Source organism: Xiphophorus couchianus, chromosome 11 (assembly GCF_001444195.1).
Source record: "Xiphophorus couchianus chromosome 11, X_couchianus-1.0, whole genome shotgun sequence".
Taxonomy (NCBI): domain Eukaryota; kingdom Metazoa; phylum Chordata; class Actinopteri; order Cyprinodontiformes; family Poeciliidae; genus Xiphophorus; species Xiphophorus couchianus.
In genome coordinates this window covers 19,667,778-19,694,076 of record NC_040238.1, presented here as the reverse complement: position 1 = coordinate 19,694,076, position 26,299 = coordinate 19,667,778, and the positions used below count along the sequence as shown (strand labels likewise).

Here is a 26,299-nt window from a genome sequence, read left to right as displayed (position 1 = left end):
ACTTTGAACACTTCAAATGTAAAAGTGTTTATGTTCTATTTTTGGTTAAACGTTCATGGTTAAATCTTTTGCTTGGGTTAAAAATTAAATAATGTACAAGAAGTAAAAGAAATATAACACATATTGAGGGCACTGTCATTTCCTTCTAATATTCTGATAAGTTGGCATGCACTGTAACGTTTGTTTCCTTGCAGAAGTGGGGCGGCTGGGCCGCTCCTCCTCTGCTGCTGGAGTCAGACAGGTGGGTGGAGGAGATGTCCACAGACAGAGCAGTCTACCAGTACGAGAAGCCCTAAATCAGGTGAATATACATCACATCTGGCCCTACAGCTGCAGACGCTAGTAAATTTCAAACACAGTTTATTTTGAAGTCAACGTTAATATTGCTCCCATTACGACTTCCCCCTTCTGCTGGAGACACTGCTCCTCCAGATCTATTTATAGCTCGTAGTTATGCCCACTGAGCAGAATAAGGGTCTGGTTTGTCTGTGAAGGGAAAAGAGGGTATGTGACGACAGGACAAAAATGGAAGCAGTCAGGAAGGAATACATTGCGGATGTGAAAACACACTCAGCTGTATCAGGAGTGTGAACTGCAGTCTCCTAGCATCACATTTTTGCCCAGTTTCTGGCTCTATTGCAAGTGCTGACGCAGTTTGACTGTGCTGCAGAGGCTATCTGCATGCGTTTGAGCGTCAAACTGTTAAACATGCAGCCACAGCACATCCTGGTGGCTGTCTGTGGGAAGTGAACCTTTTTTTAACACTTGCAAAGATTCTATCCATTTATTAATGCACTGTGATGACATTAAAACCATAGAAAGTCATGTGCTGACGAACACCAATACCTTCTGCTTCACATGTAGCTGCACGGTGTGACCCCGGCTCAGGCTCCTTGCAGCCCCAGCGTGTCCCGGCAGCAGCTGCAGCTCCACCAGCAGCAGCTGCAGCTCCAGCAGCAGCTCCAGCAGCAGCTCCAGCAGCTTCAGCAACAGCACCACCTACAGTTGCAGTTCCAGCAGCTTGCCCAGCTGGCACAGGGACAGCCTCCCGCTGGCGGGGGCACCATGTCGTCTACGTCGCAGACGCAGAGGGACGGCAAGCTGCTTGAAGTCATCGAGCGTAAGCGCTGCCTGTGCAAGGAGATTAAGGCACACAGACGACCCGACAAAAGCTTGTGCAAGCAGGACAGCATGCCCATCCTCCCTAGCTGGAGACGGACACCTGAGCCTCGTAAGACTGGCACACCACCCTGTCAGAGGCCGCAGGCCGTCGTGTGGGACACGGCTATCTGACCCTAGGAGAAGCGGATTACATAATATCATCTTTCAAACGGTCTGGGGAGAGAATTTACTTAAGGAAGACGGATTGCATATTAAATGCAAACTTTGCTATTATTGTAATAGGGACTGGTTAGTTGAACTTTGACTACAAAAAGAGGTGAAGAAATGTAGTTATTACAATCAGACTAAGTTAATTTCTTACTCAGCTGATTTGTATTTTCTCTGTACTACGTACTGCACTGATGTGTTCTGATTGCCAACAAGTTATTTTTTGCCACTAAACACCACTTATTATTGCTAATACAGAGTGGGTTGTTTTCCTAGATTGGTGTTGCCAAATATCCTCCTGACTACTTGAGACACAAGGGAATCATGTACTTTCTTCAACAAAGCATCGAAACTACTCTGCAGAGGAGAGCAGACGAGACTCGTAGATAAGATATCGAAGTGTTTCTTGAAAATCGTGAATGTATATGAGATGTCTTGGTATCAATAGATTGTCATTGTGGATGCAAATAATCATCACTGAGAAGTAAAAGCTACCTACTGTGTCCGTTTGCATATTTGTAATGTAAATCTATTTACTTTCTCGGCCTTTCTGCAATTTTACAGCAATACGCTCTGAAAAAAACAACAACTCTCGAGCAACATATTTAAAAAAAATAATATATCTTGTGTCAGCTAGCCTAACATACATATCTGAGACTTGAAGAACTCATATTTACTGTGTCATACTCTGCATGTCACCAATATACATGCAGTGCTGTAACCGTAAGACAAAAAAAAAAAGAAGAGAGAAAACAAGGATCCTGTCCGACGGATCTTAACTACACGGTCCCGTGTGGTCGTAGGAAATAGATGAATCTACTGCGTAGGATGAGTCTGGGGCTGGGTTAGTCCAGCCGAGTATAGTCAGATACAGATCAGCGGTACACAAAACTCCAGTCATCGCTCATGCTTTTTACGCAGTTGCACATTAGCGCCCGTTCCACCGAGCACTGACACCCATCAGCTCAAAGACTGCGCAACACGGTGCAGCTGATGAGACTGTGAGCATCGATCACCTCAACCCGAATGCTGGAACAATCTGCACAAAGCATTGCTTAGAGGAGAAATTCAGAACCCTGATGTACTGTAAATAGACGTGTACAAGTGTATTGAAAATGTAGCAATTATCTCCATTTTCATACTTGTAATCAATACATATTATGTAGCATAGACTGTATAAACATAACTTTGTTCACTTTTTTTTTTCTTTTTTTTTTTACTAAGAGAATTAAGTACCTGATGCAGACAGCCCATGCATTACTTATTGTTCGACTTATAAACAATGAGCCCTCTGGAGAAAAAGACAAAACAAAAACAAACAGTTGTTTATATAATTTTATGCAAGGTTCCCTTTAAGCTCTGTTATTTATTCGATCCCCTTTTTCTACATTCACATTTATTTATGTACAGATTTTAACAGCTTTTTCGTCTTAACATTTTTAATACTTTGCTGCTATTTCAATACCCGTGTTGTTCAATGGACTACATAGTGTTGCCATGATAAACATTATTAATATGATGCTTATTGTTACATATTTTTTTTCTGGGGTTGGGGGTTTCCAGAAAGCCACGTGGAATGAAGTTTGTACCTTGAAGAGTCAGCTCTCCTGTAATAGTATTAAGGCGCTTGAATGTCTCTTGGTTGATGTTTTTTTTTTTTTTAAATAATAGTTATAGTACCAAACTGTACAGTGCAGTACATCCAGTGAAAAAAGACCTATTTAAAAATGTTTAAGACTCACTCTTTGGCCTTTTCCTTTTGTTTATGTCCATCTGCTCGTGTTGGACGTTTTCTTTTTCTTGTTTATTTCTTTCTTTTTCTAAGCCTTTTGAGTCCATTTTCATAAAAAATAAAAATAAAAAACACAGGCCAAGTTGGAGGAAATGGGCAAGTGCAATGCATGCAGAGATTCCTTACACTGAAATGCTCCAAATGATACTTCCTATTGTGCCCAGTTTGATTTTAAATACCAAGTAATCACCTTCTTGTCACGGACTGATGCGATACCCGAGGTACAGGCTAAAATTTCCAGAATAGTTTACAGAGGCTGTTGGTTTTGTGTGTCTTCTGAAACTGTGGCCATTATACGAGTGCCATATACTCTATTGATATGGTAAGATACGGTGTACCTTGGAAATCACTGTAGTGCTATATTTGCATTGATATTGTCATTGGAAATAAATTTTATATAATGAACTTTACACTACAAACAAAAGTGGTCCCTGTTCTTGTATGCATGCAGTGACCCTGCATGGATGAGCATGGATGGATGAACGAATACCTGGAAAAATCGATGGATCCTACACGCATTCTTGAAACAGTTTGGAATTTGATGTGATATTTTCCACAGTGGATGAGAAAAGTGAGAAATGCGTGAGAAGGAGAGAATGCCCTAGTCTTTGATTTGTGACGTTACGGCAGATCCTACTCCATTCATCCCACAGATAAACACAAATTCCTACAAAAATGAAATAAGGGCCATTGAGCGTTTTCTTTCGCCCAGTATGTCCTGTTGTTTCAGAGTTTTAAACTGGATCCACGTTTCTTGAATTATAGGCTCTTTCTTAGACTTCACCGGTGGTGGAGTTTGATCTGGGAATGCTTGAAACAATAATAATAAATATTAATCTACTCCATATTTTGTATGTCCGTTTAATGGGAAATAAAGTTTGTTTTGTTTAGTGTAAACTCTGCATACAAACTGTTGCTCTACTTTGCAGCTTGTGAATCAGAACATTTTATTGCAGCTTCAGATTTAGCTTAATTTAAAGGTCTGTTTCTTTATTTTTAAAGGAATCTTAACACATTTTTGTGCTCTAGATTTGTCACAAATCAGGTTTCAGTTCAGTGGTGATGCATGCAAAACAAATCTTGTTATGCTTGATATTGAAGATGATACAAGTGAATCAGTGCATCCAGATTGCTGACTTTAACTTCTATATGAAATATTTTTTTGTTTTTGCCAAAGAACTGACTTCACCAAGATTCGTTTGTATCAATTTTTATAGAAACAAGAAACAGAAAAAGGTGCATTCTGTTGGATATTTCTAATTCTTATGCCAGAGCAGAATTTCTTTAAGGACAAACAAGAAAAAAGTGTTTTTTATTTACTTTTCCTGTATGCCCATAAATCATAGAGTAAATTTGATTCACGCAGTACGTTTTTTGGTTATTGAGTGGTTGACATCGCTTTCCTGCTGTGTCATGATAATAACCTACAAATTTGATCATTATTACGAAACTGAATATTGGTTGAGCTGTGATGCCTAATTGTAGTTGGGAAACCCCCCGAATCAACTTGAGGTCCCGTGAAAACTTTGGACCAGCTCTTGGAAAACGTTTTTATGCAACATGCATTACACTGCAGCAGCTGCAGCAAAGGGGAGGAGCGGGACACCGTGTTCCTTCCGCACTCCTGTAGTACGTACTATTTCCAAATGAGGGCGCTATATTCACTCCTCATCTCACCCTTTGCGGGTCTGCGCAAAGCACCACATTCAATGGCCCCATCGGGTGACAGAAGTTTTAACTTAACATAGTTTTTTTTCTTTCTGTTTTCTTTGACATAATGTCTTAAGTTCCATCACGCAACAGGGCTTGAAAAGTTGTATATAAGTCACTGTAATGTACTGTAAAAACACAACCTCATTTAATACTCTATATTTAATTTGTAACCATAATGATTATCTAATTTAACTTAACTAAACTAGTAGACAGAATCTGATTGGGTATTTTAAAGTAGATCCCTTAGGGATCCCTGTGGGACTATCGGGTGATGTTATTTGTTGATTGTCGTGCGGATACGTGATGCTTCTGGCTTCGGATCCAATAATAATAATAAAAAAAAGGACCCCGGCTGGCCAAGCAATTTGCTTTTAGGCTTGTCTCTCATGACTCGGGACAGCGAGGAGTGAGGATGGAGAACAGATGATTGGCTAAGCCTGCAGATGGAGGGAGGGAGGATGAGACTCAGTGTGTGTGTGTGTGTGTGTGTGTGTGTGTGTGTGTGTGTGTGTGTGTGTGTGTGTGTGTGTGTGTGTGTGTGTGTGTGAAGCGTACAGAGAGGCGGAGGGAGTGCTTTACCGCAGTATCACTACATTTCTGCACCACTCATCAAAACTCTGCGGCATGCAGACTAGAGCTCGGGGGGAGGGCACTTATTATTAGGTCTGTCCTGCTGCTCTCTCATCAGACAGGCCACTGTACAGTTTTTCACTTTCATTTCTAACCAACTGTTTTGCACTGAGCGTTCGGGTCCATCACTTCTTTGTTTTTGTTTTTTTTTAAATATATATATTCTTTATTTTTCTTACCGGTGTTGCGGGCAGTTGTTGCAACCTTTCCCGTAGAACAGTTTTGTCGCAAACTTCTAGAGGCGAGAAAAACACCAATACATTTAGGACAAGATGGCAAAGGATGGAGAAAAAAGCGAATGGAAAGAGTTTCTGTGGAACCCGAGGACCCGGGAGTTTCTGGGCAGAACGGCGAGCAGCTGGGGTGAGTAAGTCCGTCCAGCTTACGGCAATGCAGCAAACAAGCTCCCCGGGCTCTGTAACGGGTCGTTCTTACGGAGTATAGCTACCCCTCAGGCGACGCGGAGTGCTTTTAAATCCCCTAAAAATATGCGTGACAGCGTTAGGATTGTAGCTTTGTAGAAGTTTATTCGTGCGAGTATTCGGGCAACGAGAAGACAGCCGCTGTCCAAATACCGTGGTGCTGAAATCTGACTGCGGCACAGCTCTGGCAGAAGCCGGCACATTATTCCCCTCATGGCGGGTTATTAGTAATATAGGACAGAGCTTTTCCTGGCTCATACGGGTGAAGTCATGCTCTGTCCTCCCTTTTGCATATGATTTGTCCAGATTAAAGCAGCTCTGCTTTGTCATTGCTTTACTTTGAACCCTGCTGCAGATAAGCCCTTTTTCTGGGAATTGAAACTCCTTTTCATACATGTATGTTCGTCAGATGTGGGTACACCATGATGCAACGTGATATGTGTTTTGTCAGACTTCTTCCTCAACTTAATTTAATGCCATTTAGACATGGGCGCTGCCAACGTCGGGGCCATGGCCCCTCCTATGAACTTGCTGCCCCCTGTCAGGAAGTCTTATATCTCTAGTTTTATTTATGAACATGAATTTAAAAGAGAAGAAATTAAGGTGCAAAACTGCTCGTTTTGATTTCTAACTTGACTTTTTTCCAAAATGGAGCCTTCTGAGGTGGGTCATTTGTTAGTTTGTACATATTCACAGATGTTTCATTGCTGCTTTTGGTAATCTATAAATGATTTAAATGTATACTAAATATATACTTATATTTAAATATATATTGTATATATTAATTGCAGTTTCCTCTAAGCAAACATCTACAAACTCCATTACTCAGGAAGTCACTTGAGTTATTTGCTTTGATTTGTGTCATATTTCATTAGAGCAAGTTGGTCCAAATGAGGTTTCACAACTGAAATCAATGAAATATGGTGTAATATCAAACTTATTTTCAGTTCAACTAACTTATACAAGATATTGAGGCATCTTTATAAAGACTTGTCTCTGTAATTGCTAAAAAAGAAAAAAATAATTCAACATTAGGAAAAATACACATATATGCACAAAATTGTTTCTTTGGTATAAAATGAAAGCAGTAAGAGAAATATTTTATATTTTGTTCATGATCTGCTGCATAAGATTTGGGGGGATTTAACTCCTCCAGGAGGAGTTATTTTGGTTTGGTAAAGTTTTGTGATCTATCATGTCGAACAAGAATCCATTTGACCAAACAGGTTCAGTCCCACAGCAAATGAAAACATGGCGTCTTCCATTGACTGACATGTTTTATCTGCAGATTATATCAATCAAAAAAAAAAACCCAATAATAAAAATTCTCTATAAGCTATTAAAAATATTTAACCATCAAGTCAAATAAACTGATATGCAACGATGTACAAATGGTGCAAAATTGTTTGTTTGGAGGTAAAAAGTATGTAGGACACTGTGACTGAGCTGTAGAGACATTTATTTATACATACATATGTCAGTTTTTACTCTTGTACAGTCAGCCAGTGTTGCATGCACCGCCCCCTCCCCCCACAGCCTATGAACAGCAACAAGATAAAAATCCTTGAAATTCTCTGGCTTTCGTTTTTGTAGTCGGCTAACATGAGATTATGAGTGTTGCCCCAACACCCTTCCCCTCATCCCCTCTATCGCCCCTAAAACTTTCCAAAAGCATCCCAGCGTACAGAGACCTTGCAACTATTTTAAAGATTCATGAAACGGCAGGACACATATGGCTGTGTTCTAATGACACTGGGGGCATTTTAATCTGGGTAAAGCCGAGGACCAAATGCTATTTGTATCACCCTCAACCCGGCCCCTCCTGACCTGTGTAATTCAGCAGAGAGATTTAATCCTAATCTAATGACTTCATTGGCTGATGAAGAAGGTATCAATTCAGGATGTTCTGGCAAAGCAAAGGACTTTAAAGAACAATTTAAATTTTTGATCTTGTGACTTCAAAGTCTCTGTATTGCCCATGCGTTTATATCCTACTACTTACACACAGGTTATAAAAGGTATATTTATATATCTGATGTCCAAAACAATAAATAAATAATATGTTAACTACATGTTTATATGTGTGATAATTCAAATAAATGTGGAAAATATGTACTTCTAACATGTTTGTTAGATATAAATAAAGATAAATTCTTTGAACGTATGAGTTCAAGTTTCAGCTGCTCCTTTTTACATTTGATCATATAGTCATGGGTTTGATGTATTATATAGAAAAATACCATATATATTTGGTTTTTCAAGCATATTTTTCCTATTTGATCAAAATTGCCAACTAAACGAATATTTATTCAACAGCATGTTCATGGCACTTTTGACTTGATACTACCAGAGCAGAGTAGAGAGTCGGTCATCATTGCCTTCTTTTGTTGGGAGTCATAATTTATTCATTGATTAATTTGCTCTTATGTAGCAGGAAGGACTGCAACACAGACACATGCAGGCAAACTGATGACACTCGCAAGACTAAATCATGATTTTGATAACTTTTCTTCTATATCATGACAGCTAGTATATTTTGAGTCTGACATACACATTTAATAGAATTTCAGATGCTAATATTTTATTTTAATTTTTATTCATTTATAAAACTATGAAGCAAAAAAAGTAGGCTTCTTCAGTGATTGGTCCCAGGCTGCCCCTGGTGGTCTGGACGCCTCCAGGAGCTGCTAAGTTTGCATGTGCCTTGGGCCGGCTCTGTCTCCCACAGAGCAAACTTAATCCAGCTCAGTTTGTTCCCGTTGCTCCAAGGTCTGATGGCCTTTTTAATCTGCGCTCTCTAAGACTTGGTAATTAGTCTATTTCCGTTGTGAGTTATTATAGGCTGGCTTCACTTGACATTTCACAGAACTACACTGGGAATAAAGTCACACCATTATGATTGCAAAATTGTATATATTCTATTGTATTCTTAGTTGCATGATTGTAAACAGTTGGTGGAAAGCATATTCTTTATTTCCGCTTAGTTCAAAATAAGTTAATTGAACGTGTTGTTGTTGAATTTGTTCCTCATCTTGTGTCGGCTCATGAAGCTGGGTAACGTTGCTTCAGAACACTGGATCAAAGCCTCCTTTCAGGATTAAACATGAAACAAGCTTCTGCATGTTTCGCTTTGTGTGCAGGGCTGAGGAGAAATGAAAACAGCCTTTATGAAGATCCACCAGCTGATGATGAGACAGGCTTGAGCCTGGGCTTAAAACAGGACCAATTTGGTTTTCTGCGCATCCCATTTCTGAAATTAAAAAAAAAGAAGGTAGAACTCTTACTGCGACATCAGAGAGGCAAATTTTTAACGCTCTCATTGTGAGACTGGAGAACATTAAAACCAATAAACCCTGATTTAATTTTCTAATGTCTTTCCTTTAGCCTTTTGAATCAGAAGACAGTTTTATATCAAGTTACAATGCAATTACCCAGCATGAGTTGGGCACAGACTGCATTCATTTGCTGTTTGCAAATGGCTGAAAGAGAGATGTTTGACTGTCTGTCATCAGTGCGTACTCAGAGGACATGTTGTGAACCTAACACCCTCTTTACGTTAGTGAGGGTTGCCTGTGTGCCGTTGTGCACGTCCAGTCTCCCCTGGGTGGTGTCACATGACTATGTGCTGACTAGCACAACCTGCCCCTGGAGAGACAAAGGACAATGCTCTGTCACCTCTTCGTCCAAATGTCTCTTATTCTGCTCACTGACTTGTCGGCTAATATCGTCTTCTTCAACAAGCAAGTCGTCTGCAATTTTACTTTGATTTTATGTAGCAATGAGCTGAATATTTCTGAAAACAACTGGATGAAAAGCACGCCCACATGGGCTTTGAATCATTAAGGAACTCTTCGGTAATTGCCCTCCCTTGGATCAGCTTCCCCTTGACATTTTGCTATGGATTACCGGCAGTGTTGCTTTGTGCAGGGAGGCAGACGCCACACCGCTGCTGACGGAGGGCTTCGCTGGGGGGCTTCCAGCTGAAGCACAGGGTCAGGGCGCTCAGCTGCTTCCCAGTGTTGGCCTCAGGTGTTAGTGCGTCACAGAAAACGCTATTTTTGCTGCCTGGGTCTCTGCAAGGACAGGGAAAGACTTTAAAAGAGCTCTTTAAAACTATCAATTTGAACCACAGGGAAACTCTTTTTTTTTTTTTTTTTTTGAGTTAGACTTTTGCTCTAAAGACTCAAAGTAAATTAAACTGTAGATCTAAGTATGCAGTCATATCAGCAATATTTTCCTGAGTATGTAAACCATGTGATTGGTTTTCTTTGTCTTCTGCTCAGAACGAAAACAAAAGTATTTTAAACTTAACCTTCAACACTCTCCCACTGTTGATCTGTCATTACCAGGACACTTCCTGCTTTGCAAAAATAAAAGCACTTCCTGTTCCATTAATTCAAAAGTTCACCATTCTCTCTCACTCTGCTGATATCTACTTTTCCTAATTGACAATAAATGTTTTAGACGTACATTTCCTAGTATTGCTAAAATTTCCCTTACCCAATGAGAGGAGAGCAAAATCCTTCAAATCCTATTATGCAAAATATATTGAAGTGGATACTACCAACAAAAAGCAGGTGATAATCCTATCATAACAAAGATAAAATAAAATGTGTTTGATTTTCAGTATTGATCTTGTTTCTTTTCTTTTCTGTAAATGCAGTGTTGTATTTTTGCTGCTTTAGTGTTAAGCCTTTTATGATAGTAATAATTTAAAGCATCTCAGAACGGTTTTTGCAAGTTAAAAAAATAATTATAAATGCTTGTGTTTGGGTTACACCGTAACCTAAACAATCTGAAATTGTAGCTTTGGCCATTTGACCATGTTGTGACCCAGACTGACTAGATGGCATTAAAATAAAGGATATGGTCATTAGGTCACATGAAATGCCAAACTAAATGGAAGGAAAGCAAAGCACAACAGGAGCAAAAAGACCCAAATGTTCTGCGTAAAATTAATAAAGTATGGGGCGTGCCGTGGTGGCGTAGTGGTTAGCGCGACCCACATTTGGAGGCCTTGAGTCCTCGACGCGGCTGTCGCGGGTTCGACTCCCCGATCCGTTTGTTACATGTCTTCCCCCCTTTCCTGTCAGCCTACTTCATAAAAAAAAAGAATCATAAAGTATGAAAAACTTAAAAACTGTACAGTAATGATATAGACATAAGCAGTTTTTAGTACAAGAATTGAAGGAACTTGTCTGTATCATTTTATGGGTAAAAATTAAGAGTTAATGCACAGGCTTTACGTTGAAACTACAAAATCTATTAAAGTATATCATATAAATCATATATTTATTGTTTTAGGGTTTAGATTTGACAGAGAGACTCTTGCTGAGGCCAAGGTTTTTTCTGACTCTGATGGAAAATAGCTTATATATAATGAGACAATATTTTCTTTCTGCTTTTTCAGGTCTCATCATTCTGTTCTACATAATTTTCTACCTCTTCCTGGGGGGCCTGTTTGCTCTTACCATGTACATCATGCTGCAGACCCTGGATGACCACAAACCCACTTGGCAGGACCGCCTTTCCACACCAGGTGCCAGATAGTGCAAGTTCAAACAGCTTGGATGCAGAACCCACTCTTGTGTGAGTCGTCATGACCCTGCTGCTGCCTCTTTGTCTCTCACAGGTTTAGTGATTAGACCCCGTCAGGACGAAACCTTCGAGATAGTTTACACCATCCAGAACACCGAGAGCTGGGATATGTACGCTCAGGCCCTGGACAAGTTCCTGTCACGTAAGTCTGACTCCCGTCCTCTGCTGGTCCCACTCAGATGACTTACAGCTGTGGATTATCCAATTGCGCTTTTCTAATACTGGATCATTCCTTTACCATCAGTGAGTGGGAGGCTGCCTTGTGGCAGAGTTTCAGTTGAGTCATGAGGCTTCACAAACCGAGTAACCCTCACCCTCATGCTCCTCTCCCCCACCCTCCCCTTACCTCCCGCAGCTTACAACGACACCATCCAGGCCCAGAAGAACCACGCGTGCACTCCGGACCAGTATTTCCTGCAGGAGGACAGCGGCGATGTGAAGAACAACCCCAAGCGCTCCTGTCAGTTCAACCGAACCATTCTGAGAGAATGCTCTGGACTCAATGACCGTTACTATGGATACCAGGATGGCAAGCCGTGCATCATCATCAAGCTGAATCGGGTATGAAAAAGAAGAGAAAAAGAAGGGAAGGGAAATGGATGTTGTTGCTAGGAGACATTTAGGAAACATAAAAAAAGCAGACTGGGAGAAAAAAAATACCCTGCAGAGGAGAAAAGTCTGGGTTAAGAGCGCAGTGGCTCTTATCCATTGTGCTTCATAACACAATGTGAAAGACCGTTTTTGTTTTCCCTGTGGTTTGACAATAAAATATGAATTGCATTTCTTTCTTTTCTGCCACGCCAGGTGATTGGATTGATGCCAGGAAAGGACGGACAGGCTCCGTCTGTCACCTGTGGCGCAAAGGTAATCCCTTTTTGTCCTTCACAATGAAAGGATTACCATGGCAAATTGGAGTCCAGCCCATTCATAGCTCCTCTCATTTGCAGCATGCCTATCTTCTGCTATCCCCTATATTTTCCTCCTAATTTTTGCATTGTTTCAGCAATATTTGTGTTCATTTGTAAATTTCCTGGTGTCCTTTTGTGCTCCTATTATACTCCGTAAAACTATTCCCTCTCAGAAATACAGAGTTGGCAAAGATGAATGGGTAAGATCAACAGACAAGTTGCACATAGTGAAATGTTGATGCTTAGAAGTGGATTAGAAAGTAGAGATTAACTACAGTACTTGTTAAAAAATATACATACCTCTCAAACTTTTTCTACATTTTGTCCTATTGCATAGCTGTGAAGTGGAATGAGAATAATACATAGTTTTGAAAATCTTTACAAATAAAAATCTGAACAGTGTGACATGCATGTGTAACCATCCCCTTTACTCTGAAACACTTAAATAAAATCCAGTCCGGTTGCCATTAGTGGTGCCCACATGCAGTTCTGTGAATGCCTCAGAGGTTTCTTAGAGAACATTAGTGAACAAAGAGCATCACGAAGACCAGGGAACCCAGCAGACAGGCTGCGGAGAAAGTTTAAAGCAAAGTGATGTCAATTTTCCAAGCTTTCGACATCTCACATATCACTGTTCAATCTATCTACTAAAACTGTAAAATGTGGCACAAGCAAAATCTACCAATATAGGAGACTAAGTAGAAAAGCAGCTAAGAGGCCAATGGTAACAGCTCAGCTGGGAGAACCTAACAACCATTCATTAAACAAATCTAGTTTCATGGAAAATTATCAAGAAAAAATGTCACAAGGAAAAAGAGACTCTTGTCAGGTGAGACTAAAGTTTTGGCCTGCATGCTAAATGCTACGTGTGATGGAAAACGTTCACTGCACCAACAACAGATGGTGTCATCCAGGACATGTTACTGTGACGTGTCGCCTCTGAAGCACAGATATCAAACTCTTCAGTTCACCACTGTTATTTTGGGAACCACTTCCATTATACGCTAAGCTGTTTCCAACGATGCATGTGATGTCATCAGTTCAATTGTTGCGAACCTACAGACACAACGTCCTCAATTTTTTAGAAGAAAGAAAATCTTCTACTGGAGATCCTTCCTGCCCACAGCAACTCTTTAAAGAACCTTGGATAATATGAGTTAAAACAACAACATTTAATTTCACATTGGGATTAAGAGACTGTTTTTTAAATTGAATTTGAAACAAAAATGTAAAATATTTCAGTCTGCTGGAAAGTGAAGCTGGCAAAAAACAAAACACGTAACTTTAATTGACACAAAAGGTACAACATCTTGATTCGGCAGAGTTAAATGCAAATGCATGGCACATTTTTTGAAAGGCTATTTGTAAAGAATTTAGAAAACTGTAGTTTACAATTTCATATTAAATAGACCTGAAGTAGGTAGTTGGTATGTGCTTTAAACACAGTTCAGAATAAAGAAGATGATAACTTATGTATTTTTATAACTGATAGAGCTGTTTCTCCCTTTTAGAGAGATGACTCTGACAAAATTGGAGAGATGATTTACTTCCCTTCAAATGGCACTTTTGATCTAATGTACTACCCTTACTATGGCAAGAAAGCTCAGGTAGGAGAGTACTTTCAATCTATGGACAGTCTAAATTCTGAAATGTTTTCAGATTTGTCTGTATTTTTAGAAAGTTTGCCTTTGGTCTGGTATTGCAGGTGAACTACTCTCAGCCTTTGGTCGCTGTCAAGTTCCTTAACATCACCGTCAATCAAGACGTCAACATCGAGTGCAAGATCCACTCCAACAACATTCCCACTGGAAGTGAAAGAGACAAGTTTGCTGGTAGAGTGTCTTTCAAGCTGAGGATCAACTCCCAAAACTAGCCTGACCCCAACTGAAAACTTTTCTCCCCTTTCCCCCTTTCCCCCTCCCCCCATCTTCTGCACCACTGCACATACACAGAAAAATAAACCCGCAGTATTCACATCTTTCATGTGATTCGATTGCACCCTGCTCCAGTTTTCTTTCTTTATTTTTTTTTTCTTTTTTTTAGGGGGAAAGGGGATTGTGCGACAGGGTAAATTGAGCACGAGAGGGTGATAATGCTGTCCTTGTTTCTGCCGGTGAGCGTTCAGACAAATAATTTTCTGTAAATTAGTTTGAGGTGACCTCTATTTATACTGCATGATAAACTAGGAGATATAAAACAGGATGTGTTTTCAAAATCTGCAAGCAACCTTACCACGTTTACAGTGTTGCTGCTCACCTCCCGCTGCCTCCTTCGAGAGTATTCCTACTATATATCTGAATATACACAGACTACAATACAAAAGGTGTATATCTACAGTATTTATACGGCATCATAACCTTATTTAGCTCTGTCTGTTCTGTTGCACTTAAAAGCGTACTCCAACAAACCTGCATTTTTCTTAATAGATGGATGCAGAGATGAAGCCATTTGCATGTGTGTGCTGTCTTAAGTGTGCTTTGAAGGCACACTGTTCCCACCGCTCCATTCTAGTCAACTAAGGACAGGTTAAGTAACTGACCACCAGGAGGGACCACAATACAAGCTTTAACCCTCATGCACTCCGAGTGTGTGTGTTTTTGGAAGCATATCTTCAAAAAAAATGCTTGAATGGATGTTTTTTTTGTTGTGTATGAGTGTGTGCATTTCATTTACAGATCCCATTTCTAATTGTAGGTCGGGAAGTTGCATGCAATGTGCAATATTCATTAAGTGGCATACATTATGAATGCTCGCATCCATTCATCAGATGGCTCCTGCTATAGATCATTCACACTGGATATTTAAACTTTGAACTCAGAGCAGCTGCTTACAACGCAAACAGGAACAATATCTGGTGTGGTTTTAACACTGAGTTAATTATGAAAAGACAAATCTCTGGAAAACACTTTTTTAAGGTAGTAGACTTGTCCAAAAGATAATCAGAGTTAGCTTATTAAAGGTTGTTTTTTTTTCTTGCCAACTCACTGAGATGGATTTTACTCGTTTCCAGCATATATTCAGTTTTTAACATTACTTCACTTCCTGTCACTGTACAGTTGCATTTTAAAGATGAATCCAAAGCTTTATGTCTGGTGTAATTTATTTATTCAAACCTAAATATTTAGTTTTCTGTCTCTTTTTGTTGTTGTTGAGTGTTTTGCATCTATTTCCTTAATACCAGGAATAGATGTCATTGTCAATTTTTTTTATTGTTTTGCACTGGAAGTGTGCTTTTTATTTCTTCTTTTGTGAAGCTGAGTTGATTTAATAAAAGCACTTGCAGTTTTTGGAGGAGGAGGAGGGTGCAGACAGCTTGTTTTTTTTTGTTCCCTTCTACCTTTTCCACACTCATCATCACTATTCAGGATATTGAGCTTCTGTGAGAAAATACTCAATAAGCTTTTAGATGTAGAGTGACCACATGTTGATTTATTAGTTTGTTTTGTTGTTCTTGTTTTATTCTCTGCTGTACGAGAGAAAAATCATCATGATGAATATCTAACCAGTATCACCTTCATTAAAAGTCATTTATCATGCCTGAGTTTTGGTGCACATCCACTGTGCTGTGCCGTCCCACAAATCTGCCTAAAAGATTAATTATTATTCTGACAAATCTGTAAAAACTGAACTGTAATATTGTCCAGCCATGTACAGCACCCTAAACAATTGTCGACCCTTAGAAAAGGAGATGTTGCTACAGAGACTTGGTGACCATATGATTCTGACTCTGCTTGTCTATATTATTGTTCTCTGTGCGTCTGAATCTCACAGAGGTCCAAACAGAACCTTTTATCTGAGCCTAGAGGGACAAGTACATTGGACCATTAATCATCTAATTTTTATCTAAGATCCTAATTCAAAAAGATGTGCTTTAACATGCTCTTCTCTTTTAGCTTTTTGGGACTTCACTGACGGATTCAGATGTACTCTTCTTCTGGCCTGCTTTCAGCTCTTACTTAATTTCATTGTAATCTCTTAATCTGGTCAACTAATCCAAAGCAGGCACGCTGAACTTCTTTACCCTACTTTGTCGTTCATGCACCGAGCATCAAATGCCCAGTTCACGGCTTTAAAACTGCACTCTTATTCTAGCTTTTCCATACTTTTAAACACACATCCAGTCATTACTGCAAACCATCTAGTCAAATGTTTGGTTTCATCTGTCGATTTCACTCTTTTTTTCTTGTCATGCATACTTGAACATTACTCCTTCTGCCAAAGATATTAATGACAATTTACACACCATCTATTTTTGCAGTTCGGATAGATGCTCATTTGCTGGTCTGAGCAAAAATCTCACCCACAGAATCATAAAGGCCTCTTGTCATACAATAATAGACATGCGCACAAGTGGAAAAAGTTTCCCTGCAGCAAAACAGTGCCTCCTGGTGGACAGACATCTTTGTCCTCCAGTTACACAGAATGTTCTTTCCTGCTATCTCAATTTATCCCTTTATTTTTTCTTGTGCTAATTTGGAGATGTTATCAAAGAGCAATATATATTTATCTCCTGTGCAAATGTGTGCTTGTTTAGAGCAAAGGCAACATTCGGTACATTCAAGAGCAAGAGGGAAAGAAGGACCACGTTTGTGCGCATATGCAGCCAATATAAAAAAAAGTGAATAATAAAATGCTTCGTGAATGAACGAGTATTTTTGCTGTAACGAGACGAGAATGTAAGGTTTGAACTGTATTGTGTAATGAAAGCTACATGAAGAGGTTTCATAATTTAGTTCAGCAAAAGGCAAGATGCCAGAAATTTGTTTAGACTTGCATTATGGTTTAATGTTTTTACCATCGTTTGAGTCTGTCTTTTTCTGTTTAATTAATATTTTTTAAAAATAATAGCTTTTAAAGCTTGCAATCAAAGTTCTAACAGGACTTTAACCCTCAAAGCACTTTCAGAAACTGCAAAGCTGCACAGTGTGAAGTGTTAAAGAGAAATTCCTGATTCAAACAGTGAATCAAATAAATACGAGAAATATCATCACCCACACCTACCTTCTTAAAGTTGCACTGTTGCTATGATTGTGGTTCAAAGAATTGTCCTAAAATATACATTTATGAAAAAATAAATAAATAAATAATCCTGGATCCATATTTTTGGCTTTTACCTTATGTCTATTTTTGCTCATGTTTAAGTCAAGACAAAAAATAAATAAATGTAATTTAAGGGAACTCGGACTTGGTTTTGCTTCTTGCATCTTAGCTTCATGTGTACGAAAGTGTTTGGATTATTTTGTGGCATAATCCGATGATTGTGATATTGTAACAACATATTATACTTTCAAGAGAAAAAGAAGGAGTCAGGAAGTGTCACATGTGTCTTTTTGTAAATATATTCTGTAATCTCACTCAAAATAATCTCAGTGGTCCATAGCAAATCCACACAAATGTGACAAGTATAAAGTTTCAAAAAGTGTTTGCATAAACTGCTGTCATTTTTTAGATTAGAGTTGTTTTGAAGTAGTAGTTCACAATTTTTCATGTGACAGTCAAATTGTCGATTCATGCTAACTAGTCCTACTCTTCATTTAGTTTATTTTCAGATTAGTTTACACTGGACACTGAGTGCAACACCAAGTTTGAGAGTGATCAGAACCAAAAACATCATAGTAGTTGCACCTTTATTCAGTCCTCATGTTTACATTAGGTATTATTGACACAGAAATTGATGTTTGCTTTGAAAGGAAATAAAGGTAGGAGGCAGAAGTTTACCTAAACCTGAAATATTCCGCTTTACTTTTAAATCAGCCAATAACGATCCACAATGCCCCACATGTATCTTTCTTAATATATGTTTGTTTCCTACAGGAAGATTATTAGTGATGCACCGACTCTTACCTCCTTTTCTAGTGTAAATAAATATCAAGTTTTATGTAAATAACTATCCAATTCAAACATAGCAACAGTTTAAAGGTTTATAAAAGGACCTTAAAAGGAAAAAACTGGGACATTTCTAAGATTACAGTTGTTTTAAGTCTTTGGTCTTGGCTGCTCTTGGACTAGCTAGCCGTTAGCTTCCGCTTGTTGCTCCAACCAATCTGGATCTATGCTAAGCTAAAGATACCAAGAGGACAATAAACTGCAGATAAGATATGGACTGCCTAAAATATTTTAACAGAACCCCCCTTTAAAAAATTCAAAACGATCGCCTGAAATTTGGAGCTAATCATAAATAGTAGGAGTTTTGTTTCCGCCTTTTGATGCTATGAAATAGAATGAGTGGTAGTAGGGGGGGATACACTTTTTAAACTAAGTTATTGTGAAAGTCAAAATTCACTCTTTGGTGGTATTTTTTTAACAAAAAACTGCTTAAACGTAGACATATAATCTGATATAGAATCATAATAAAAACAGCTAACACATTTTTTTATGTAAAAGCTGTTATAAAGAATGGCTTCAGCTCTCTTCCACGGTTTCAAGCTATATCTTTATCCCTCCTTTCTTTTCTCTCCTCCTAAGAAAGAGAGTAATGCAAGGAAAAGCAGGTGGCCAGGATTATGAAGCATTATAGGGTTTTAACACAGTAGGACGTAAACCAGTGAATGTTAGTTGCAAGACATTTTCTTTAAGAAAGCTGAATGCATAAAGCCTATTTTTTTTATTTATTTATTTTTTCTCTGGTCTATACCAGGATCTTATTTTGTAAAAGTCTGTCAGTGGATTTTAGCCGCAAAGCTGTTGGAATAGAAAGATTACTCCAGAGTAGAGCACTGGAGCCTCTGCTGGATGAATGATCACATAACAACGGTGATCAGCATGTCGAGGTAAAAATGTCATACTTTTCCAGACTCTGATGACAATGTTCCTACATTTAACACGTTGTAACCTCTTCTAACCTGAAAGGGCAAAAAACATACAGGAAAGAAGAAAGGAATGAATGAAGGAAAACATTTCTTTCCAGACCTGGATTAATATATACAGTTGCATATTTTGTCTTCTTGCAGCATTTTTTTTTTTTTAAACTGCCAAGTACGTTTTTCTTGTCTAACTAAATCTTATTTTTTCTAAATATGACAGAAAATATTTTTATTGTCTGTCATGTTGGCACATTTACTCTGAAATGCAGCATGCCACCCCTTGTTCAGCACGTATAGTTTCACATGAGACCTCGCATCATGGGAGGCTGGTGCTGCGGTAATTTGTTGGCATCTGCATACAAAATCAATGAGCATGAAATTCTTCACACTTAATCAGGCAGTTATTATCTAATCCATAGAAAAGTGCCACAACAGGCAAAGGAAAATACAAAAACAAGAGCCATTAATCTGTCACAAAACACTGCTTCCTTTGGGAAATGCGTTACGCAGATGCTTTTATAATGACGTTTTCACCCGGTTAAATGAGTCGAATTATCTCTAAGGTAATTCGATGATAAGCTCAGACTGTTTATTTTTTGACTTCAGTAATAGTCTGCCCTGCTGGTTTTGAAAGGTTTACTTCTTTCTTGATTGAAATTGAAAGTTTAATAGCGATTTCAAAGACAAAAAGATGATTCACATCGTCAAGGTAAGTCCAGCATGCCATTTTCCTCCAGTGCCTTCTGTGTCCTGTCATAGATTTCTCCAATGGCATTAACTACTCTGGTTAACACCACGCTCAGCTCCTCCTGGTTGTGCACACACACCAGCCTGAAGAAAAATCCTCGCTCCGGCAGGGCGATGAAGGCCAACTCAGCCGCCCTCCGGACAAACCAAGTGTGGTGGTGAGAGAGGGTGTTCTGGTACGCCTCCCGACACAGATCAGAGGGACTCCTGAGCCGTCCGGCCGTCGGCGTCTCTGCAAGCTTCTGCAGGAAGAGTTTCAACCAGAGCAGAGCTCGATGGAGTCGCAGAAGGGTCCGGCATCCTGAGTCTGTCTGGTGGTGGAAATCAACTGTGCCTCGATTCAGCTCAGTCCAAATCATTGAGCGCACGGAGTGGTAGGCCCCCTGCGAATCCCCAGCAAACTTTTTCACCACAGTTTGTGAGTTTGCAGCATTTCCTGAGTGCATGTCTGGGACAAGCTCTGCTTCTGGGCTCTTCTCAGAAAGCAGGGCCAGTTGGCGGATTATAGCAGTTTTAGTCTCTATCTCCTGTGATATTAAACTAACCATAGGGCCCAGAGACTCCATGAACCTGGGACAGAGACAAAGAACAGAAATAATCCTCTTCCAGTGCCGGAAGTGGGTTCATATGTACAGCACCTTATTGATGTTATCTAGTTAATGCTTTATGTCCCTAAAAACCAAACATTTCTAAGCATTTTTTATTAGTATTTTAGTTAAAAGACAGACAAAGCAGTTGCACAGTTATGTCTGGTCTAAAATTGTTAAAAATTAAAGTAAAAGTTAGAATGATGTAAGTGTTTGTTACTGTATCATAAAATCCCATTAAAATAGACTGAAGTTTGAGGTTGTAACATGACTAATTGTGAAAATTTCAAGAGATATGAGTACTTTTCAAGCTAATTTATTTGTGTCTGTGATAAAGCTTTAATTGATGCTCTTACTTTACAAGCTCGTCCCAGCTGGACAGATATGGCTGCAGCAGCACATCCGAGGTGTAAGCCCGAGCAGCCAGCAGGTGGGAGACCAACACTGACACCTGGAAGTTCTGGCCAGGGCACAGAGCGAGAACAGGCGGGCCCTGTGTCTCATCTGCCTCGCTGCTGTTGGACAGCTGGTGAGGCTGATTCTGCAGTGGGGGCTGGGGGTGTGTGGTGAGGTCAAGGGTTAATCAACAGGGGACAAAGAAAGAAAAAGCTCATGTGATTTTTGATTCACTGCTAGTGTGATAGTGTGAATCACACACTGGGTAGTGTTTCCCAACACAAACCCAGGTTTGGTTAGCAGTTGAGTCATTTCTGCACAGCCTTTGTGTAATTTTACCTTGTTAACCTGATTGTAACCTTTTAAACAGGAATCCCAGTGATAGTCCAAACCTCCCTCTGTGGTGAGACATTAGAAAAACATGAACATGTCATACAATATTGGCCATGATCTCTTCAAAATTGACAGTTGTGATGGTGTAGTATTTTGTCAATGTTTGAAGAAGCATTCAAACATTGAAGGCTTCTTGTTTGAAGCCTTCAATGAGCAAAATAAAAAGCACAATAGCTGCTTTTGTTTTGATAATTTTATGATTGTTTTTTTAAGGATTAGTTCATCCAAAAAAAAAAAAAAAGCTGCATGCTACAGGTAAGATCAACAAAAAGAGAGAGTCTAGAGTGTGCTAAGGGGGCGAAAAGCTGATCAATGGGCAGTGCTATAATTTATTAAATCCTGCCGCTGTGGTAATACCTCTAATTGCCTTCAATTGCTTGATGTTAGCCTACTTTTGTTCTCATGTGCTGCAGTTTTGCCGATCGGTAATCCTATTACCAGGAAACAGATTAAGGAACAAACATTAAGCTTTCAAACATTTCTGATGATTTAAAGTTAGACAAGGATTTACCAAACAGTGTGCAAAAATGAGCTTTCTAATCACATACAGTGCATTGCAAATGCATCAAAGACTCTTAAACATTTTAATTATTTTGTCCCAGAGCATTTTCAATTTATTCTATGGGGATTTTATATGATAGTCCAAAGTGCAGCATGGTTGTGATGAAAGAGAAAATTGTGGTGTGTCCATCCATCCATCCATTTTCTAACACCCTTGTCCCTAAATAACAGGGGTCAGGAGGGCTGCTGGTGTCTATCTCCAGCTAACGTTCTGGGCTAGAGGCAGGGTCACCCTGGACAGGTCGCCAGTCTGTCACAGGGCAACACAGAGACAGACAGGACACACAACCATGCACACACACACCTAGAGAGAATTTAGAGAGACCAATTTACCTAACAGTCATGTTTTTGGACTGTGGGAGGAAGCCGGAGTACCCAGAGAGAACCCATGCATGCACAGGGACAACCTGCAAACTCCATGCAGAAAGACGCCGGGCCGGGAACAGTGCTACCAACTGCGCCCCTGTGCAGCCCCCAGGGTGTATTTGTGTTAATTCACCTTATTGACACCTATAAATAATGCAATCAATTGCCTTTCAAAGCCAAGGAGAAATTCAAAAGATGAACTGGTGAGGTAGGAAAATCTGTCAACTGTACAAATATTAGTTGTTACTCATCAATCCAGACTTTGAAGAAGATTGGCAAGAACAAAGTCACAATAAGTCCTACTTTCAATTTGTCACAATCAGTGTAGGGGACACAGCAAAGACGTGAAGGAAGATTCTCTGGTCAACTCAGACCAGCATTTACATTTTTGGATGATATGCAAAATTGTGTAAATGGAGGGAAGGAAACACTCCCGGTGACCCTGTACATATCGTCATGCAGCATCACGATGACAGGATGCTTTTCTTCACCAGGAAAGTTGGTTAGAGTCGAATTGTAGCTGTGTTGGTGGATAGAGGTAAACCAAAGCATTCCTGGTTTTGGAGGCTGCACAAGACTCTGACAAGACTGCGGTAGCAGTTAAATATGACACCAGATATTTATGTGTTCGAATTCTATTGAGAATCTGTGGAAGGACTTAAAAAATTATGCCTAACGACTCTCCATCCAATGACCAAAGCAGAATAGAGAAAAACTGTTTGTCAATACATATACAAAACTAATAAAGACATAGTTCAAAAGACATGCATCTGCAGTTGCATCAAATAGTTTTTCTAAAAGGTTTTGACTTAAAACACTTGATAATTGTATAAATTGAAATTTTTAAAAAAAGGAGTTTCCAGATATGACAAACAGAAATCTGTGATTTTCCACTCAAACAGAACTTTATTAATTCTCACAAGAATCAAATTCTGCTCAGTTTGATCTGTTTTAATCAGACAGAGAGTCACTGCCGTCTCTACTTGGGTTATCACAGAGTTTCTCACAGGGAGTATGGGAACCAGCGTTTCTGGCTCAGCGTTTGGATGTTAGCAAAGACATTCGAAACCCTGAAAATGGAGGAGCGCTTCATTCTTATCTAAACCACAAGCTCCAGTAGGGTGAAAATACAATAGGCCTCACATAAATGTTACTGTTGCTGCAAAAGAAGGTTAATAGTTTTCCCCAGATTATACAAAGTATTCAAAGAAGCTATTCTCTAAACAAAAGGCTACAAGTTTTAGATTTTATTTGCAATAGATATTCAAATGTGAACTATGAAATGGTTTAAAGGCTATGAATATTTTTATAATGTACTCTGGATTTAACCCAGTGAGCTTACCTGATGTCTCTTGCATTCATGCTGCTTGTTGAATTAAGTCATAAATTTAATATTCTTTACATCCTGAAATATGGGGTAGCAAAATCTGCCACAGAATAATATTCATGAGATATACTGAAATTAGGATATTATATAATAGGACATATATTACTTATATATATTCAGTTGGTCTGCTATATAAATTTTGAGTCTGATGTCTCCAAGCACAGTTATCAGTATGATTCAGTTTAAGTGAAAGACGTGCTCATAGGACATGAAAACCTTTCAAAGTAAATAAAAAAGAAAAATTTTTAGGTCATTTTTGGACCGCAGAACCTTTTTAGTTGGGGTAAGATGAAAGTGCTTTCAGCTCCATCTAAAAACCAGGATCAGCTCTCAATCCGTACTGGAGCAGATATCACATGGTCTCAGTTTAGACCTTCCTGGAGTTATTACACCACACATTTGTTATCTGCTCGTTATTTTTCTTTTATATTAGAAACATCTTAAGAAGGTTTCTAATAAAAAAGAAACCTTTTGTAGTGGTAAAAGAAAAACATTCTTCTGTAAGTTAGAAATCTGACAGTTTATGAAAGTCCAACACCTCAGAATTAAGCTTAAAGGTACATATCTTACTGATCCATATTCATGAAATATGACCAGTGTTCCTGAGTCTGCAGCATGTGATTCAGTCTGAGGCAAATGCATTCCAAACAGAGCGGAGAAAATAAAACTAATCGTAGCCGACTAGCACTGCACACTCAGAGAAATACTCACGCAGCCACAGTGATCCAAGACACAGCAGCAGGACCACGATAGCAGCGGCCGCCTTGCGCTTCACACCCATCCTGACGTTCAGTCTGCAGCCCGCCAGTCTGCCTCTGTTGCTTTTTCTCTGCCCTTTACCTTTCAATTCCTCCGTGTTTCACATGAGGACTTGGGCCCTTTCACTGGCTGTCACCGGACCCCGTCCTCTGACCCCCCTCCTGTCCTCTGAAACCTATCATGCTCTTCCTCAAAACTTCAAAAGAAAACATTTCTCAGTCATTGCATTTCCAAAACCTGTATCCATGTTGCTGTTAGTTATTCCTGCATCTTTAAGCTGCTGTTTTCCCTTCTGTTGTTTTCCCTTTTTTATCATTATTCAGCTTGCCAGTCTCCTGGTGAGTTGCTCAATCTGAGAGTCCAGAGATCAGCCGGGAGCAGCCTGTAGCTGATAAAGTACAGCCAACTCAGCTTATCCGACAGTGACCTCTCTCTTCCGGATTCATCTTCTCTGTATGCGCTATATTCCTGGTGAGCAGAGAAATGCTTGCTCCTTCACTTCTCCTCCCACCACTACGCTCCCTCCCCCTTTCTCCCTCTCCTCCACTCCTTTTTCTCCCTTGCCACATCAAAACTAATTTACACACGCCACAGGGAGGGCCACAATGACCCTAACACACACAAGCAAAGCTCCAAAGCCTCTTAGTTTATGCAAATACAAGATGAATAGTTAAATTATGTATTAAGGTCATGTCAGCGTAGGTTACAAAAGTGCATAAAACTGCTCAAATTTTAAAAATAAAGCTCCACAAAACACAGAAGGAATAACGCACTTATCTTAAATTTGTTTTAAATTAAAGTTTGACCTTTGTACCACAATGCAATTTCCTTTAGCTAAAGTCTAAGATTTATAAATCATGTCCGTAAACTGACTAATGTGGCTCATAAATTGCCTGATTATTGCCTCCAATGGTTCAGTCAGTGCTGTCCAAAGGGAGCTAAACAGACATTGAACTCCACACTCAAGCTGCAGCACGTGTCCTCTCATGAAGAAGGGCTTAACAATGGCCTTTTCCAGCAAAGGAGCGGGAAAAAAAAAAAAGTGAAAGCAGGGCCATCCATTATGAGACTGTTGGAGTGGGGGCCGCTGGACACAGGCCTTTCATTCAGTTGAGCCAGTGGATGATCTGATCTGAAATAGGCACTATCTGATAAAAAGGGGATGAAGGGACTCATTCACCAGCTGCAGGTATTTGGCTTCACATCATTACTTCACCACCATTGTGATGCCTCTGCAAGTGTAAACTTAAACCGAAGAGGCTCTTTTGAAGAGGTTGGTGAGCAGAACCTTCACTGGTGTGTTCACTGACACATTATAAAAAAATGAATAGATCCAAATATTTACAACTGAGGTCTGCCTATCTGTTCTTCTCTTTGCAATAAAGCCCTTATCTAACACGTGAAGCTACAAATTACCCTCAGTAGCCACATAACTACTTTAGTTAGGTCATGCATGCATAGAGTTGGAAACTATTACATGTTGTCTTGAAACAATTATTATTCTCACTAAAAAAAAGTGTTCACGTTTGACTCATTTCAAAACGTTAATGTATTTTATTTGGATTTATTGGTGAGGAAATAAATGCTGGGCAGTTAACACTGTTGCCTTTGTAGCAATATAGTTCCTTGTTTGACTCTCGCCTATGGCGGCCGTTCTGCATGTTTTCTCTGTACATTTGTGGGTTCTCCAGGGTATCGTAGCTTCCTCCAACAGTCAAATAAAAGAAAATATGAATGTTAGGTTAACTGGCTTCTCTGAATTGTCCTTAGGAGGGAGTATGTGTGTGGGCATGGTTGTTTCTGGTGTTATCCATCTGTGTTGCCCTGTTAGACACCGCTGAATTGTAGGGTTAGGGTTGCATGCAATATGACTGACCTTTAGGTGTCTTACAAAGAGGAATGGGCAAA

At 39.5% G+C, this 26,299-nt stretch overlaps 3 protein-coding genes across 4 annotated transcripts in view; 2 read left to right on the top strand and 1 right to left on the bottom strand.

Moving 5' to 3' along the window:
* Positions 1–3,531, top strand: part of nyap1 (neuronal tyrosine phosphorylated phosphoinositide-3-kinase adaptor 1) — a 32,736-nt gene extending 29,205 nt beyond the window's left edge. For both annotated transcript variants that reach the window (XM_028030605.1, XM_028030606.1), the window contains 2 exons: positions 195–301; positions 865–3,531. In XM_028030605.1, the coding sequence (XP_027886406.1) occupies positions 195–301; positions 865–1,293 (536 nt within the window). In that variant the 3' untranslated portion in view covers positions 1,294–3,531. The remainder of the gene's footprint in view (positions 1–194; positions 302–864) is intronic.
* A 1,893-nt stretch (positions 3,532–5,424) lies between these two features.
* Positions 5,425–17,486, top strand: atp1b2b (ATPase Na+/K+ transporting subunit beta 2b). The gene is made up of 7 exons (XM_028030611.1): positions 5,425–5,827; positions 11,297–11,425; positions 11,519–11,626; positions 11,840–12,045; positions 12,289–12,348; positions 13,904–13,999; positions 14,098–17,486. The coding sequence occupies exons 1-7, from the start codon at positions 5,737–5,739 to the stop codon at positions 14,263–14,265; spliced, it is 858 nt and encodes a 285-aa protein (XP_027886412.1). The 5' UTR covers positions 5,425–5,736; the 3' UTR covers positions 14,266–17,486.
* Positions 17,231–24,878, bottom strand: gltpd2b (glycolipid transfer protein domain containing 2b). The gene is made up of 4 exons (XM_028030610.1): positions 24,344–24,878; positions 21,265–21,323; positions 20,886–21,082; positions 17,231–20,512 (listed from the first exon to the last, which is right to left on the bottom strand). Exons 1-4 carry the CDS (start codon positions 24,411–24,413, stop codon positions 19,900–19,902), a joined length of 939 nt encoding a protein of 312 aa, XP_027886411.1. The 5' UTR covers positions 24,414–24,878; the 3' UTR covers positions 17,231–19,899.
* Between the last annotated feature and the right edge of the window lie 1,421 nt (positions 24,879–26,299).

What these genes read in the sequence shown, in the direction of transcription:
- gltpd2b (XM_028030610.1), bottom strand. Translation starts at nt 24,413, where the DNA reads ATGGGTGTGAAGCGCAAGGCGGCCGCTGCTATCGTGGTCCTGCTGCTG. An exon ending in TCTTGGATCACTGTGGCTGC is followed by an intron (nt 21,324 to 24,343) that starts GTGAGTATTTCT and finishes GTCTCACCACAG; the next exon opens with AGGGAGGTTTGGACTATCAC. An exon ending in GTTACAATCAGGTTAACAAG is followed by an intron (nt 21,083 to 21,264) that starts GTAAAATTACAC and finishes ACACACCCCCAG; the next exon opens with CCCCCACTGCAGAATCAGCC.
- atp1b2b (XM_028030611.1), top strand. Translation starts at nt 5,737, where the DNA reads ATGGCAAAGGATGGAGAAAAAAGCGAATGGAAAGAGTTTCTGTGGAAC. An exon ending in GGACCGCCTTTCCACACCAG is followed by an intron (nt 11,426 to 11,518) that starts GTGCCAGATAGT and finishes TGTCTCTCACAG; the next exon opens with GTTTAGTGATTAGACCCCGT. An exon ending in TCATCATCAAGCTGAATCGG is followed by an intron (nt 12,046 to 12,288) that starts GTATGAAAAAGA and finishes CTGCCACGCCAG; the next exon opens with GTGATTGGATTGATGCCAGG.